Source organism: Passer domesticus, chromosome 27, assembly GCF_036417665.1.
Source record: "Passer domesticus isolate bPasDom1 chromosome 27, bPasDom1.hap1, whole genome shotgun sequence".
Lineage (NCBI taxonomy): Eukaryota > Metazoa > Chordata > Aves > Passeriformes > Passeridae > Passer > Passer domesticus.
In genome coordinates, this window is record NC_087500.1 from 1,779,713 (window position 1) to 1,796,719 (window position 17,007).

General features: G+C 56.9%; 1 protein-coding gene across 1 annotated transcript; it reads right to left on the bottom strand.

The window, feature by feature from the left end:
• Nucleotides 1–663: 663 nt before the first annotated feature.
• Nucleotides 664–16,984, bottom strand: NMT1 (N-myristoyltransferase 1). The gene is made up of 12 exons (XM_064399648.1): nt 16,782–16,984; nt 10,984–11,098; nt 9,625–9,769; nt 7,487–7,605; nt 6,957–7,048; nt 6,247–6,363; nt 5,361–5,531; nt 4,921–5,029; nt 3,773–3,943; nt 3,400–3,567; nt 2,585–2,722; nt 664–937 (listed from the first exon to the last, which is right to left on the bottom strand). The coding sequence occupies exons 1-12, from the start codon at nt 16,982–16,984 to the stop codon at nt 917–919; spliced, it is 1,569 nt and encodes a 522-aa protein (XP_064255718.1). The 3' UTR covers nt 664–916.
• Between the last annotated feature and the right edge of the window lie 23 nt (nt 16,985–17,007).

Here is a 17,007-nt window from a genome sequence, read left to right on the forward strand (position 1 = left end):
GAGCATCTCGGAGCTCTGGGCTCGGGACAGGGCAGGAGGTGGCCGGGCCCTCCTGGAGGGATGAAGGTTGCCGTGACAACGTTCCCTTTCTCTCGGCGGATCCCACCGGGAGCTGCTGCGGAGGCACCGGGGAGGCTGGAGCCCCGGGCTGATGCTGATGGAGTATCCATATTTCCATGCTTCCAGAGAAAAGCAGTGAGCAGAGAGGCTGGAGGTGTGGCAGTGGCAGTGGAGCACCCCCAGTGCCCCCAGCCCCCAAAGGCTGAGGGGAAGGAGCCCCAGGAGCCCCAAGGCTGTGCCAGCCACGCCCCGGAGCTTCGGGCACGGCTGCCCTCGGTCAGCGTCCAGCAGGAAGGTTGGAGTCTGGCTGGCCAGGAGGTGGGACAAGGCATCTCTTGCACAAATAGCCCTTGGAAAGGAATCTCAAGGTGCTCCCAAGCCTGGGGAGGGGCCCTGCTTAACTGAGTCAGGAGCAAACCGGGGACAAAGCCGAGCAGGGAGAGCCTGAAGCACCCTCGGGCAGGCAGGAGGGTTTGGCCAGCAGCCACCACGTTGCCACAGCATCAAGCTCAGCTGTCCCCACGGAGAAAAGTCCCAGTCCAGCAGCCCAGTGATGACCTTCAGCAGCCGAATGTAACTCATGGCAGTGGGGAACAGGAAAGATTTAAAATATATATAATATATACTTTTATTATTCACCCGTTAAATCCATTATATGCCAATCATGATCTAGTTTCAGCAGTTACATTCCCTTGATCATGTCTTTAGGAGGATGCAGTTAAATCAACAAGGAGGTGGCTGACAGCAGCGGGCGGCTCCGGTGCCCCTCTCCCGGCGTGGCTCGGCTTTGGCAGAAAGGGTGAGGGCAGCACCTCCTCAGGCCCGGCTCCTCCACGCTCTCCTGGCAAGGGCTCCCTTACTGCAGCACCAATCCAACCTGGAAACAGGGGTGAGGACAGAAATCGGGGTCAGGAGGTGTCCTCTGCTCCGTTCCCGGCCGCGCTGGGAGGGCTCGGCGCTGGCTGTGTCGTTTCCCCGCTGGTTCTGGGGAATTTGAGAGCAGCAAAGCCCTGGGTTTGTGGCTGAGTGGGCACAAGGGCCCTGCCCAGCTCTGATCTGGGGAGGTGACCAATGTTTGGGGTGTGACAAGCCCCATCAGGTTATGAGACAGCCTTGATTCATGAGCCAAGGGTGTTTGTCAGCTCATGAAGAGCAGAGGGATGGAACAGCTCTGCTGGGAAGTGGGGCTGCTCAGCCTGGAGAAGGCTGCAGGGAGGCCTCAGAGCCCCTCCAGTGCCAAAAGGACCACCAAGAGGGACTTTGGACAAAGGCCTGGAGTGACAGGACAAGGGGCAATGGCTTTCCACTGCCAGAGGGCAGGGGTAGATGGGATATTGGGAAGAAATTCCTCCCTGTGAGGGTGGGTGCCCAGAGCAGCTGGGGCTGCCCCTGGAAGTGCCCCTGGATCCCTGGCAGTGCCCAAGGCCAGGTCAGACAGGGCTTGGAGCCACCTGGGACAGTGGAAGGTGTCCCTGCCTGTGACAGAGGTGGAACAAGGCACTCAAGGTCCCTTCCAACCCAAACCATTTCATGATTCTGCGAGTTGGGAGAAGCTGCTTCCCAAGAGCCTGGTCCTGGACATGTTCCTCCACAGGCAGCTGGCACTGCTGGGGACCCTCCAGGACGTGCTGGTGGCCTGGGTCCTGACCCCATGGACCCCATCACAGGAACATTCCCAGCATCAGGCTCTCCCACCCCCAGTTCTCCCAGTTAAAGAAGGAATTGCTGACACCTCCTGGGGCTTCCCAGGAGGCTCAGCAGGCAGGTGAGGCTGGTTTAGGGCAAGGGCTTGTGCCCAGAGACAGACCTGGCTTCACACCAGGGAACCAAAGCCCTGTGACTGCCATCAAGGCATTAATTAGCCGTTAATTAGCTGTGATGTAGCTGGGCAGATTCTGGTTCTCGAGCACCATCCTCTGCAAGGTGGCTGTGCACTGGACAGATGCTGGATCACTTCTCTGGAGTGGAGGGACAGCAGCAACCAGGTACTGCCTCAGAATGGCCCAGGGCAGGCAGATGGGCACCCAGCACAGCTCTGGGAGCAGGGGGGAACAGGCTGCTGGCCCTGGGGACAAATGACATCCTGGGATCCCGTGGCTCGGAGCTCCTCTGTCCCAGGTCCTGCTCCCTCTCCAGAGGGGTGGCTGCTCCTCCCACTCCAGCAGGGCACACTGACACCCAGGGCTGTGCAGGTCCCATGAGGGATCACAGGTGACTGTCACAACCCCCAGTGTCACATCTGTCACCCTGCAGCCCTCTGCTGTCTCCTCTGTGCTTGGCCCCCTTCCTTAGAGGAAAGGAGTTATTGCAAGGGGAAGGACTCAACCTGCACTAATCCAGGAGTAAAATTAGCTTAGGAAGGCGAGTGTGGAGGGGTTCTCCCCAGGGACACACTCTGCAGGCAGGGAGATGGCAGTGTGGGACACTGCAAGGACACCAGCTGGGCTGGAATGCTGAGCTGTGGGTCACAGCCAACCCACGTCCCCAGGGCTGTGGGCTTGAGACCCCTCCTCAGAGCACTGACCTTCTCTGGTGCCATGCTGGGACACTTCCAATTGTACAGGTAATACTGCAGGTTCCCATCCCCGATGCCAAACTTCAGCTTCTCCAGGAAGGTTTTGTTTTCCATGAGATCCAGTGCATTGAAGACGTCAAATCCTTTCTGCACAGGGAGAAATGAAGCCATCAGTTCCTGCTTTTGTGCTGGGGAGTTCCTCCCACCTGTGAGCAGCCTGGCCCCCCTTCCTGCCTGGCTTTGAATCCCAGAAAAAGGCAAGAGTTCAGATTTGCTGTCCTCACCTCAATCCAACTACTACAGACTGTTTGCTGTAGGACATGAGCAACCACCACAAGCTGGAAGGCTCAAGGTACCCCAGCATCCCTCTCCTGGGTGGCAGATCCTTTCGGATTTGGATTTTTACAATTCCTGGGAACAAGCCCTTCCCACAAACCCGAGGGTGGCCAGCCTGCAGTGAGCTGCCCAGTGAGTTTCCTGGTGAGCTCCTGTGTCCCTCAGTGCCAGCCCACCCCTGCATCCCTTACCTGTGGGAAATGGATTTGTAGAGAATTCTCAAAGCCTGACAGAAGGCTCACAAAGGATAATTTAAGATGATTGCCTTTAAGGCATTTACAGCATGGTGTGGCTAAAGCTGACAGGCCAAGAAACACTTATAGTGTATTGTAATTAGGAAACAACTGGCTTCTGATTGTGATGGCATGAATTACAACATCTGTATTGTCTCACCCTTCTCACGAGACTGAAAATGGAATAGAAGCTTTTTAAAACAGCTCTCAGGTGCCCCGTGTCTGGGCCAGGAGGGGGCTGGGAGCAGCACCCACCGACTTGGCGAGGATGAGCGCGTCGCTCATGAGGTCGATGAGAGGCGTCTTGGTGTGCACGTTGTAGAAGGAGTAAGCAGCTTTCAGGCTCTTGTGAGTTGGGTGGTTCATGATGGTGGAGGGCAGGGTGTAAAAGCTCAGAAAGTCTGTCACCTCTCCTGGGGCACTCTGGAAGGCAGAAGGGACATCATGACACGTCAGGCTGGGATAAAGCCTGGCCAGAGCCTTAGAGGGGCTCTCCAAGCATGGAAGCACCATCCTACAGCAAATTCCCATCCTGGAGGGGCATGGAGCTCCTCCCTGATTGCTCCCACAGCTCCAGTAGAGGCAAAAGCCCAGGAAAACACCCCTCCCATCCTGCTCCTGCTCTCACCTCCACCACGAAGGTGTCGATGATGTTCTCCTGAGGGACAAACCAGTGCTCCACCTCCTCTCTGCTCATCACGGGTGTCAGGTGGAACTGCTTCAGGTACTCAGTCAAGAGCTTGTGCACAGCAGGGATGTCCTTGTGCTCCATGGGCCGCAGGCCGGGAGTCTTGGGAGTCTGCAGAAAGTGGGACAAGTTGTTTTGTAGCTTGCACAGTGGTTTTCATCACCCAAGGGCTCCAATGAGCAGCACAGAGACACTCTCTGCTTACATCAGCCCATTTTCAGCCCCCCAGCCCTGTGTGCCCAGCAGAGGATGGATGTGATCTGCTGTGACACCGATGGCAAAGATCACAGAGAGCACAGCATGTCCCAAAGCCCCAAGTGCCAGGTCAGGTCCCACTGGAAGTGTTCCTACCCACTAACAACACAAACTCTGCTTCCCTGCAGGCTCCTGTTCCCACTCACAGCAGGCACAGGCTGGGAGACATGTCCCAGGCTCCACAAGATGTTATTCCCAGTTGGCCTCAATTACTAATTTAGGGCTGGGATGGCACAGCAAGCCCAGATCTGCTCTGGGGCTGAGTTTCTATGCAAAAACCAGTAGCTCCAGCCCAGCAACTGCTGTCTGTGTGGCTGTGGGAGGCAGGAGCTGGGAGCTGCCCAGAAGGAAAGCAGCACTTTGCACCCCAAAGGGGTGACAGAAGGGAGCCAACAAGGTCAGGAAAGGTGGTGGCAATTTTAATGCAGTTTGCTTCTTTCTCTTCCATCTCCAGCTGGGGAACTTCCCCAGCAGGACAACTGCAGTGCCAGAACTGATCAGTGTGACTGAAGAATGAGAGACTAACTCGATCCAAGGTCACACTGAGGCTGTGTTTGGACAGATGAAGGCTGTCACATCTGCCTGCTCGTTTTACCAGAACGACAGGCTGTGACTCACCAGCAAACAAAAGCTCCCAGGGTCCTCTAACTGCAAGAATTTGCCCTTAAAATGCAGGTAGCCAGGCAAAAATACATAAAGATTAAATAAAGCACAAGTGCTTGACAGAGTCATTTACTACATGGAGCAAACCCTGGGTCTCCAGGCAGAGGACTTGACCTGGAGCTTGTTTTTGTGCCCAGCAAGCCCTGAGCTCTGCTCTGGCTGGCACCCACCTCAGGCAGCCGGTAGAGCTTCGTGGTTCGTTGCATAGTCATGTTCCTGCTCAGGTGGGAAAACTTGACCTCGATGAGTTTCCGAGGATTCAGGGAGCGGTGCCAATACCTGCAGGAACACACTGCCAGTGGGACACTCGCCCTGGGCCAGCGGGGTGGCTGCAGGGGCAAGGGAGAACGACAGCCAGCAGCTCCCCACAGAGAGCAACACGGCTCTGAAGTGATTCTGCTGCCAAAGCCTCCTCGCCTGTGTTACACGAGCAGCTTGAGCAAAGCCACTGCACTTCATGCTGGAAGGACAGCGTGGGAGGAGAAACCCAGGCTGGGATCACTCTCCCTGTCCCGGGGAATCCCACACTGGCCACACCACCGGCCACAGAGGGGACCACGGGAAGGGAAGGTCTGCAGGCAGAGATCCTGGGAGAGCCACAGACACTCACCTGCAAGTCCCCACAGGCTTTGGCAGCACCACTCCTGCAGTGTAAACAGCCTGGAAGATTCCCTCTAGATGCACCCTCCGCGTGATCTCACGGATCAGAACCGGAGCCACCCGTTTGGAGCGCAGCTTTTTGTGGACACACAGGAAGTTTATCTCCACCATCTTCTTCTCTCTTGGGGAAGAAACAATGCAGAGCATGAGGCTTGACTGTCCTGACCTGGGAGGATCAGACCAACACCCTGGGCAATCTACCTCCAAACCCCTTCAAGGGAAAGAGGAGTCAACACCTCAGGGAAGGGGCAGGGGCTGCTTTTGGAGCAGCTCCCTTAAGCTGTTACCCAGGGATTCCCAGGGAAAATGGTCTGAATCTGTCTCAGGGGAGGGTCAGTTGAATATTAGGGAAAGGTTCCTGCCCCAGAGGGTGCTGGGCACTGCCCAGGGAACCTCCTGCCCAGGGAATGGTCACAGCCCCAAGGCTGCCAGAGCCCCAGCAGTTTGGACAATGCTCTCAGGAACAGGGTGGATTGCTGGGCTGCCCTGTGCTGGACTAGGATCTGGACTGGATGATCCCTGGAGATTCCTTCCAGCTCAGGATATTCTATGATTCTACATCTCCATCTAACCCTGGATGATTTCTGTAAGCCAGAGCCTGAAGTTAACCCACCTCACTGAGGAAAACAGCCTTCACAATGGTTAACTATCAGATGTCCCTGCCCAGAACCTCCCTGACAACCTTATATATCCCCCACCTTCCCCTCCAAGCAGCAACACATCTCCAAAGCTGAAGGGTGCAGTCTGGCTGTGTGCTGGGGAAGAGTGGAGCCAGACCCCCTGAGCACTCCCAAAGCGCCAGCAAGGGGCAGGATGAGGAATGCAGCAGCACTCACGTGTCATAGATGTGGATGGTGGCTGGAATGGCGCTGATGAATCCCACCAGCTTCTTGCTGGACACCACTCGGACCCCACAGTGCCACTGGGGCAGCCAGCCTGGAGGACGCAGTGCCCTGGGGAGGGGACACACCTCAGCTGTCACCTCCCACCCACGGTCCCTGGTGTACCTGCTCCTGCCTCCCACCCTGCCCTGGGACACCCTGAGTCCTGCTGGCCAGCAAAAGGATGAGAGTGACAGGGATGTGGCAAGGACTGTTGGAATCCAGGGCAATTCCTGCACCCCATGGCCAGTCCTCTCTAGGGACACGGGAGGAAATCTGCTCCTGGGTTCAGGAACACCCTGAGGAAACAGCAGCTCTGCTGCAACAGGACTCCACGGGTGATTGCTGGCAGTGCCTCCATCCCACAGCTCCAGGGCACTGAGGAGTCCCTCAGCTACTGGGATTTTCACAAACACTCGAGGGATCAAACCAAAAAGAAGAAAAATCCACTTTTAAGCTCCCATATCTTGAAGGAGCCAGAAGCAGGCAGGGCTGGGAGACAGCCCCTCTCACCGTGTCCCTGGGACACCGCACACAGTGACAGATGGGGAAGGGATACTTCAGGAAGAAGGGAGATGGGATAAGCAAAGGCAGCTGCAGCCCTGTCACGGGGATCAGGCTTGTCAGCACCCCACACCCTGCTCGGCACGGCTGGTGCCACTCACCACAGCAGGAACTCGGGCGAGTAATCGAAGCGGAACATGTTGTCATCGTCCTCCACGTAGTTCTCGTTGAGCAGCGTGTACAGCTCCTTCAGCTGCAGCAGCACAGAGCACACAGGTTAAGGAGCTTGCTCAGCCATCAGCTGCCCCCAGTCAGGACCCTGAGCACTCAATGTGTGGCCACAGCACTGGGGCACCACGTGCAGCCGTGCCCCTGCTCCGGGGTCCTGAGCAGTGCCACACAGGAAGGACACAGGTAAGCCCTGTGTCATCTCCCAGGGAGGTGGGTCATGCTCTAAGGGGGGTTCCCACAGGAGAGCTCCAGGTTTCAGGCATCCTTACATCCCCTTGAGAAAAACAGGCCAAGCTGCTCAGTGTGGGATGGTAAAAACACCCACCCAAGCCCAAGGTGTGACAGAGCTACAGTCACCTGCCGTGGTAAAGGACACATTTCCATCCCCAAAACCATCTCCAAGCATTGAACTGCCACCCAAGACACCCCAAGAGGAGTGTGCTGAGCTGCCTGTACTCACCACACCTCTATCCCCCAGGTCCAGGGCGTCCCAGGTGAAGCCCTGGGGCAGGGTGTAGGGCTCCTGGCGGATATTGTCCTTGTCAGGCTCCACCGGGCCGTGGGTGTTCACCACTTCTCCTGCAACACAGAGCAGGGAGCATGAAGAAGTTCTCTGCTGTGTGAGGCCAAGCCTCCACAGCACCTCTGCTCGTGTCTCCCAGCCCTGCAGTGGCAGACAGGGATTGTCACTCCACCCACCCAGTTTGGGATGTGACAACGGGCAGGGAATCAAGGCTGGACCCACTGGGTGACCAAAGAGCCACAGCTGCATCCTCCAGCTCCACACGTGATGCCTGATCCTTCCCCATCCCCACAGTCCCAGCCCGGGCCAGCACTTTCCCATGAGCCCCTCCATGGGACAGTGATCTCCTGCCAGCTCTGGCCACTGCCACTTGGCAAGGGTCAGGGCTTCCTGCTCACTGTGCCTAAAGAAGAGCTGCAGTGAACACCACAACTTTTGTTGTAAAACCACTGACTCCTAAAGGCCCTGATTCAGCCAGGAGATGTCAGCTCGAGCTCTGGCTGTCCCAGGGATGTCAGTCCAGCAGCATCACTTCAGTGCTGCCAGGAAAAGCAAGTTGTGCTAATTAGGAATTCCCTTAAAAAGGCATTGAAAAGGTTTCCAAGCAATGGGGAGGTGATGAAAGCCCAGGGCAAGAACTTCCCCCATCACACCCACCCCAGGCAGCTTCCAGAAACACTCACCTCTGGCTGCCCTCTCTGTTTTGAGCAGGTGCTGAACTGTTTTGAGATCTGGCCTCAAAAATCCCACAGCACTTCTGTTCTCTAGCCCTAAATAGCCCCATGCCCATAATGCCATGAGCCAGAGCACACCAGGAGCACGAGGAGTGCTGGGACACAGTGAGTGGCAAGCAGGCAGGCACAGCCACCAGCCTGGTGCTGGGAGGAACAAGCTGCTTTGTGCCTCCCACTCCCCAGGGGACACCCTCCACCCTTTCCCCAGGGTCTTCCCAAGCAGAAATGATGTTTCCCTTGCCCACTATCCTTGGAAAAAAGGGCAAATGCAAGACTCTGCTCTGACCACACGCCACCTCATTGTGATTTTCCCAATTTAAAGCTGAGATTGCTGCTCCCAGGAAAGCTTTTGAGACCCAAAAAAGCCTCACAGTGGTGTGGACACATGGAATGGGAATCAAACACTGCACCTGCAGCAAAATAACACAAACCCATGAAGGGAAATACTGAAGAGCAGCAAGTCTGAAGCCATGACAAGTTTTGGATAAATCTAGAAATTGTGGGCTTGGACTCACTCTCTAGTTCCCTGAGTTCTGAGGGATGCAGATGAGGAGAGACTAAAGTAAAGTCATCCCAGGCACCCCAATCAGCCTGGGAATGAGCCTTCCAGACAGACAGCTCTCCTGGCACGTCTGCTCTGAGAGCCTGCCGTGGTGTCAGTGGCAGATCACTGCCACAGGCTGTCAGGAGCAAGAGGAAGGGCTGGAGCAAGGCCCAGAGCTGGGAAGCACCACTGAGATGTTTACAGGGGACCAAGAGATGGGGCTCCCCATCCTTAGACACTCATGGCAGCTTGGGGTGGAGCTGCTCTGATGTTTGTGCTCCCCCTCTCCTGCCTGTGCTGAGGGATGTGAGCGCAGCAGAACAAGGATGTGGCAGCTCAGCCCTGCACCTGCTCCCTGCCCCAACTCATCCCAGCTCACCTTCCCCTCCAAGGATCTCTGTCTGGGAAGCTCCAGCCCGCAGGAAGGGGAGAGCTGGACAGCTCTGAGCCCAGCTCAGGATGTGGCAACACCACACACAAACCTTGGGTACAGAGGGCTGGGGAGACCCAGCTCCAGGGCTAGGGATGGGGATCAAGGGATGCAAACACAGGAGGAATCAGGTCAGAAGGGGTTCCTTGTCCCTGAAGTGCTTGCACAGCTCTTCAGACCCTCCCCATCCACCTGGTCCATGAATGGTGGAGAAGTGGTTTTGGTGCCCTTGAAGCCCAGGCCAGGCAGGGACTCACCTGGTGGCCACAGATCAGCACCTCCAGGCTTCTCTGGGGGCTTCCTGGAGCAGCCTGGGGGCCACAAGGCCTCCCCCAGGGCCCACAGGACATTGAGGGGCTACACATACCTAACTTGGGCACTGGCTGTGTGTCCCAGAACTGGTAGCTCCTCTTGCTGGCTTCCTCCATGGTTTTGGCAGGTCCCTGACCCACAGAGAAGAGCTCGATGGCTTTCTGAATCTCCTGGATCCTCTCAGCAGGTAAAGAGTTCACCTGAGGGCACAGAAGGAGGGTGGAAAGACAAAATGAGCAAGCTGAGCCAGCAGGTCTGTATGGGGGCTCCTCATCAGGGCAATGTGGAGCTGGTCCTGGCACGGGGTGCTGCCAGGAAAGGGAGAGCAGGCAGGAACCTCCCTGCCCATCCTCAGTCCTTTCACCAGCCAGCTGCCCCTCACCTAGATCTGGCTTCTAGGCACTCCTAGGGCAAAGGGGATGGAAACATTTTCTGAAAATGCTTTAAGCTTCAGTTAAGTGGGTGCTGTGAGCCCCAGGAGCAAACCTCCCCACCTGACATCCTGCAGAGACAGGTGGATCAACCCACACCCAGCACTCGGGATTCCTTCAGTGGCTCTTCTCTCATTGTTCAGCTCCTCTCCCTAAGCTGGATCTGTATCCACAAACTGCAGCTTCCAGAGGAGTCCCTGGACACCAGGGACTGGGTCAAGGCAGAGAGGCTGAGTCAAGATGAAAGACACTTTCATCCTCCTCTTCCTCAGGGTGGATGGCTCTGCACTGAATTTCCAACCCCAGCTCCTCCCTGATCCCTGAGGAATTTAGTTTGAAAAACACAAAGCCCCAGTTTAAACCTCTGCAATGTCAGATGGACAAAATATTCAAAATATTTGGACAGGAGCTGGCATCAGACAGAAACCAGCCTCTGCTGATGTGTCCCCTCTGCCACAGGACCAGAGGGGACAAGAGGGCCAGGAGGGTCAAAACTGTGTGGCCCATGCTGCTTCCTCAATCACTGGCTGCTGGACAGATCAGGCAAAGCCCAGAGGGATAAGACAGACCTTGCTCTCCCCAGCTGCTGTTCTTGAGATCATCAAGCAAAAAATCAACAGCACCAGATGTCCCCCCGTGCTGCTGTGGGCAGGACTCCCCTGGCAGGCGGCAGCTCCTGCCTGTGACAGGCAGCTGCTGTCTGGGAAGAGTACCTTGGAGCTGCCAGTCTGAGCCTGGAACTGGCTGGGATATCCAGCCAAGGACTGCAATGTCCCTGGAGGGCTCTGCAAACACCTTCTGCACCAACAGGAATTCCCACACATGGAGCCAGGCTGGCAAATCACTCTAAATCTGAAGGGTTTTGAGCAGCCAAGTGCCTAAAACCAGGGCTGGGAACTCTCCTTGGCCTAAGCAACACTGGAGAGGTTTGGGATGGGGCTGGCTGTTGGGGGGGGGCAGGATTCTGGGAAGGGGCTGGTCACCTTCACTGGCTGGTCCTGAGCCTGGTCGGGCTGGTCTCCTCCTCCTTTCTCTTTCTTCCGTTTGGGTTTCTTTTTCTTCTTTTTGGCTCCACTGTCATTTGCTGGACTCAGGCCCCTGAAGAACAAAAGAAACATCATTGGAGCCTTGGTGTTTTCTTCTGGGAGAACTTTTATTTGGTTTCTGAGGCACTCTAAAGAAAATGCAGGCTCCTGCTGAGTCCAAGTCTCCAGGCAGGGGAATACTCTGTGCACAGAGGGTGCAGCCAAGCACCCACCCCATGGCACAGAACTCCCTGGGAGCTCCCAAAAAGGGACCTGCACTAACACCCCCCACCCCACAGGTGTGCTGGGCAGTGGGGACTGTGCCCTGTGCTGCAGGTGACCACATCCCTGCTCTGCCCCCCGTGCCCAAATCCACCCTGTGCAGTGGTGGGCTGCTCAGCTTTGGCTTCTTCCTCTCCTCCAAGCCCAAGGACAGATGTGGAAGCAGAAAAGACTGGTCCAGCCCCAGGGATAAAGCCCCAGAGCAGGTCCAGGCACCACAGAAAGGTCACTGGCCAAGGACACTGTGCCAAGTGTCACCTCCCCTGCAGATGAGGCTGTTTATTGGAAAATTACTGCACTCTTATGCTGGAGCTGGAAAGTTGAGAGTGGGCAGCAAATCTCTGGGAGAGCAGGGTGGGAAGTGCCCACAGCAGGGCGCAGCTCCTCCTGCCAGAGCTGCAGCCCTGGACACCCAGATCTTGTTCATCCCCAAAGAGCTGCTGGTGTGGAACCCTCCCTGAGCCTGCCCTTTGCTCCAGCAGCACCCAGAGGTGCCTGCTCCCAGCAGGGCAGTGGCAACTCAGGATGGTGGCCTCGTGGTCCTGCAGGGGATGAGCTGACACAGGGCAGCCACTGCGCTGGGGGAGCTGGGAGCTGGCCAGAGCCTCTCACACAAAGGGAAATCCAGTCCTGCAGAGGCTGCAGCAGCTCTGAGTGGAAGGATGAGAGGGGAAAGGGAGGGACACAGGCCAGGAGAGCTCTGCCAGCTGCCAGCACATGGCTCAGCTCTGTCCTGCCCCTCAGTGCTGCCCAGCAGGGTCAGGGTACAGCCAGTGCATTTGTACTCTACAACACAGGTGTCCTCTCCTTGCACCCCAGAACAACTCCCACAGCAGGGAAACCCCAGAGATCTGACCTGCCCAGAGCTCCAGCCTGGAATCCCCCCACAAAGGCACAGTTTAATGTCTTTACCAAACACCAGACAGTGGTGAAGAGAGAGGGTGGAGCAGGAACAAAAAGAAGAAACGTGTTGGAAACTATGTTGGAGCAGCATCCAACTATTTATTTCAGCAAGGCCAGAACAAGGAGAAGCTGAGAGGAAAGCAGCTTGGAAGGTGGAAGCTGTCCCTGCCCAAGGCAGGGGGGTGGAACTGGATGATCTTCAAGGTCCCTTCCAACCCAACCACTCTGCAATTCCTGGGCTGAGCAGCAAGGTTATGAAACTGGGGAAAAGTGGATGGAGAAATGCTTTTGGAGGGATGAAGCTGGGATGTAGAACAGAGAGCCACTGGGATGGGCTGCACTGCCCTGGGGAGCAGAGGGTGGTCTGCAGGACAGAGCTGCAGGGCTGGGGAAGCTTTTCCTCTGGATAAAACCTGAACAGCAGCAGAGCCTCTGCAGGCAGCACCTGCTGGGGAAAAGGATCCCCATGCATCAGCAGAGCCCGTGAGGGACACCAGGAGATGGGAACAAGCAGTGGTTCAGGGCAAGCTGCTCCACAAAAAGGGGTGAAGAGAAGCCCCCTTCTTCTGCAGAAGAACATGAAGGGAGAGGAGCAGGAGCAAAGCCACAGCTCCAAGGTCCAGCATCCCGTGGTGCTGCTCACCATCCCTGGGGGGAATCTCACCTTCCCTCCCACTGCCAGGAAAGGGCTTTGCCTCCACCTGGGAGAAGCTGCTTGGACATGACAGCAGCAGCAATGCCAGCACAGCGCTGCTGACACCACTATTGATTTTAGTGACAAATGTCTGATGGCTTTTTTAACTCTCTGGGGAGGAGCACAGGCAAATCCTGGCCTCACTGAAGTCCTGGGATGAGCAAAGCCACCTTGGAGCTGCAATAAACACATCCAAATCATTTCCTATCAATTCTGACACCACAAACTGACAGCACCAGGAGAATTCCTGAGCACACCCCAAGGGCTGACACTGGAAGTTGCCCCTTCCAAAGGACAGGGACACATGTTCCCAGCTCACCTGCACATTGGGATGCTGCAGGTGTCAGCTGTGACAGACAAAACGCTCCCCTCATACTCTGTCAGCACTGCTTTGCTTCATAAATCAGAGCTGCCAGCTCCCAGCTTGGTGCTAATGAGCTCAGCCCAGCCACGCCGGGCTCGCAGGTGAGAGCTCTGAGAAAATTCCTCCCTGATTTATGAGCAGAGCTGTCGTGACCTGGAAGAAATCAGGGTGGCAGAAGGTGGGATGAGGTTTTGCATTCCAGGTGGCATGGCCTGGGGAAGGGCCCTGCTCCAGCTAGGAGATGAAAACCAGCCTGGCAGAGGAGGCAGCAGCTTGTAGGAAAATGCTGGAAAACCCAAAGGTCCCACTCACTACACCCAGAGAAGCAACAATTACAGGTATTTTTTTATTTTAAATGTATTTAGGAAAGCAAATATCTTCTTTCCCCAGGGTAGCTACACCCCCCAGATACTCCCCACACTAATGACAATGCCCCACCAGTGTCCTGGGACAAGCCACCACCCAAAATCTCAGCTGGCCTGACAAAGCTGGGAGAGCTGGAGCAGTTTCATCCCCAGGAAGGGTGAGCTGCCAGCCCAGCTCACATCCCACACCCCAGAGCCTTCCCAGCTGCACTTAAAGCCTTTTTCTCCTCCCACACCCCCGTGCATCCCGAGGTGCACTGAGATGGAGCAGCTGGACAAAGGCACCTTGGCTGCACTGAGCAAACACCCCCAGCTCCCTGGGGGATCACCGTGGGCTCTCCTCTGGCCAAGGAAAACACTTTTCCCTTCTCCAGGGCAAGGCATCCCCACCACCAAGGCCATCACTTGGCACTCCAATCCCCCTTCCCTGTTTCCAGGTGTCTCCTTGAGTTGAAGGAAAGGCTCCAGCCCCAACCACTGCCCAGAAAACAGCCCCTGTGACCTGACTGATCTTGAAAACACATTTTTGGGAGCACTTAAAGACAGCAACCAGGCTGGTTCAGGGTGAGATCTGCTCAGACTGGCTCTGCTCCACCAGCTCAGCCCCTCCAGAGGCTGGAAAACACCAGACTCACCCAGTAACAAACTGGTGCCCAGCACCCTTTATCCACCCCTGACCCATGGGTGCTCCCAAAGCTGAGGGGGAAGCACAAGGGGAGCAGCTCCCTCAGCCTGGGGGAGGCTCAAAGTGTCAGATGAGAAGGAGTAGATCCCTGCTCTGTATTTAGGTGCTGGAAAATCTTTCTGCCATGCCAGGGGCTAATCAGGCAGGGTGATCAGGCTGTAATCTCTGTAATCTCGTTAGGGGCTGTGGCAGGGAGGATCTCCAGATGGCAGAGCTCAGCTCCCAGAGCCCAGCGTGCCACCAGTGTGCTCCCTACACTACACCTGATCCCAAAGGAGCTCAGTGCCCGTCCCAGGGACCCCTTCTTGTGGCCAGGAGCAGGCAGGGATTGCCAAACCCACTGCACCCCTCTGGAAAAGCCCCTCTGTCCCCTCACAGCCCACCCAGCTGTGCCACAGGGCACTGCCACACTCCCCCTGCCTGGAGCAGCTTCCCCAGGTGGTTCTGAGCTGTTCCAGGGACTGGGACACTGCCACCCTTGCTGTCACCACTGCCCCTGCTGCCTGTGAGGTGACAAACCCACCAGGCTGAGCCCAGGCAATGCTGCTGCCCTTCCACATCCAGGGAATAAATCCTCCACAGCCACAGGGACCCAGCAGCTCCCTCCACACAAAGGGAAACATGAAAAACAACCAAGTGGGATTATTTTCTTTGGAAAATCAGCTTGGATAGCCAGAGCAGAGAGCAGTGCAGCCACTTCCCCATGCTGACACAGGACTGAGGCTGAGGAAACTCAATTCTTCTTTCCTGTCCTTAAAAGGAAAGGCAGTATTGCTTTCACTGAGGAATACTTTCATGTTTTAAACCTCAGGGCCAAGCTGCAGTGAGTCCCAGCACGAAGTGGCACGGGCAGGGCTCCGAGTGTGTTTCCACAAAGCCCTTCCCTTGCCCTGTTTTTGGGGACAGTGTCACCGGGGTGACCTGAAGCACTGCCACACCCTGCTGCAATGGCATGGATGCTATGGAATCAACAGAATTAACGGCTGTGCATCCAGCAGGAAAACCATCCTCCTTCCCACCACTTGGTCTCTCCCTGGTGGTTTCTGGGGCTTTGCCAGAGAGCTCCAAAGCCTCCCTGCCTCGTGCTCCTTATGGCTGTGCCCACCAGCCAGGCTGGTATTTCCCAAGCTATCCAGACTAATTCCTCCTGGATATTCCTCAGGCTCAGCTCCTGGAGGTGGCCAGTGATGCCCAGGAGGGCTCCAGAGCACACCTTTTCCTGGCAAAGGGCAGGAGGAACCGCTGGGCTGGGGAGCAGCAGTGATTGAGCACCACGTCTCCTCCGCTCAGCTCTGGCTTCCACAAACCTAATCATGTCAGAGGGAAAGAAAATAAAAATCTCCCCAAGCACGGCTAAACCGATTAAACTGAGACACGGTGCCACACCCGGGAGGCAAATGAAATATAAATGGGCAGCTGTGCTGTCATAAAAAAAGCCTCTGTGATATTTCTTGTGTGACCTTTCATTCGCTTTGGCTCCTGGGAAGGGGGATTGCCAGTGGAAAGCTGCTGGTGCAGGGAGAAGGGCTCTCCAAGCCCGTGGTCTCTGCTCTGCAGGGCTGGGGAAGCACCAGGAGAGCAGGAGGAGCCCAGGGAGGCTCAGGTGCAGGAACAGCAAAGTGCAGAACAGCCAGAAAGCTCTGGAAAGCCACACGGTGATGCTGCCATTCCCAGCAGGAACCAGGACAGAGCCTCTCCTTCAAACGCCAGGCATGGTGAGGCAGCTCTGCCCCGTATTAATTAAGGCAGTGAGTAATGAGGGTGCTACGTTAAGCATTCCAGCTCTTCCCTGCCGAGATAAGGACCTGCCCCGCTGCCTGTGCTCGCTCCCTGCCTTGTTGTTGTTGTTGTTATTCCCCCATTCCATACCCCTGGAGGCTGCGCTCCTCCAACCACGAGACAATGTAGGCAGAGCTTTGCAAAACACTGGGCTGTGCTCAGGATAACGACGGGATGAGTGTGCAGAACCCCGGGATTATTCCGGGATGCCACATGCTGCGGAAAGCAGCGTCACGCGTGCCACCGTGCCACCACCCTGGGTGTCACCGCGGGGCTGGGGATGCCACGAGTGGGCTGAGGCTTCGGCGGGAGGGCAGAGGGAATGTGGGGAGACACGCCCTAGCGCAAGGCCAGGAAGAGCTGCGAAATGGGCTCATTTCTGCCCGAAAAAGGCACTCCCGGCGCCATCCGGCCGCCCCGCAGGCAGCGCGGCCGTCACCCATCCACGCCGCGGCCGCGCCCGACCCTGCTGAGCTTCGGACACGCTCCCGCAGCGGGCGTGAATGGGCGCAGCGGCACCGCCCCCCCGCCAGACTGACCGGCGCCTCGACCAATCGCTGCCCGGGATGCTGCCCAGCGACCAATCAGCGCACGCCAGGGGCGGGGCGCCTCGCACTTCCCGGCCGCTCCTCGCCTCAATGGGCCCGGCCGCCGCCGCGGCACGCGGTCCCGGCCGCCGCTCACCCCCGGTTGGAGCCATGCTCCGCCTCGTTCTCGCAGTCGCTGCAATGCTCGTGGTCGTTCTCCTCCCCCGCCGGCCGCGAAGGCCTCGCCGGTGGCCGCCTCACTGCTGTCTCACTGTCGTCCGCCATCTTGAACGGGGCCTCCGCGCGTGCCGCACCCCCGCAACAAAGCGCGCCGCGATTGGCCGGCGGGCCGTGAGGCATGCCGGGAGTGGTAGTCTGCGTGG

Excerpts from the sequence above, each read along its gene's own strand:
- NMT1 (XM_064399648.1), bottom strand. The coding sequence starts at position 16,984 with ATGCCTCACGGCCCGCCGGCCAATCGCGGCGCGCTTTGTTGCGGGGGT. Across the intron at positions 2,723-3,399 it reads CGCTCATCCTCGCCAAGTCG|AAAGGATTTGACGTCTTCAA; the intron begins GTGGGTGCTGCT and ends CTCCCTGTGCAG. Across the intron at positions 938-2,584 it reads CCAGCATGGCACCAGAGAAG|GTTGGATTGGTGCTGCAGTA; the intron begins GTCAGTGCTCTG and ends CCCTGTTTCCAG.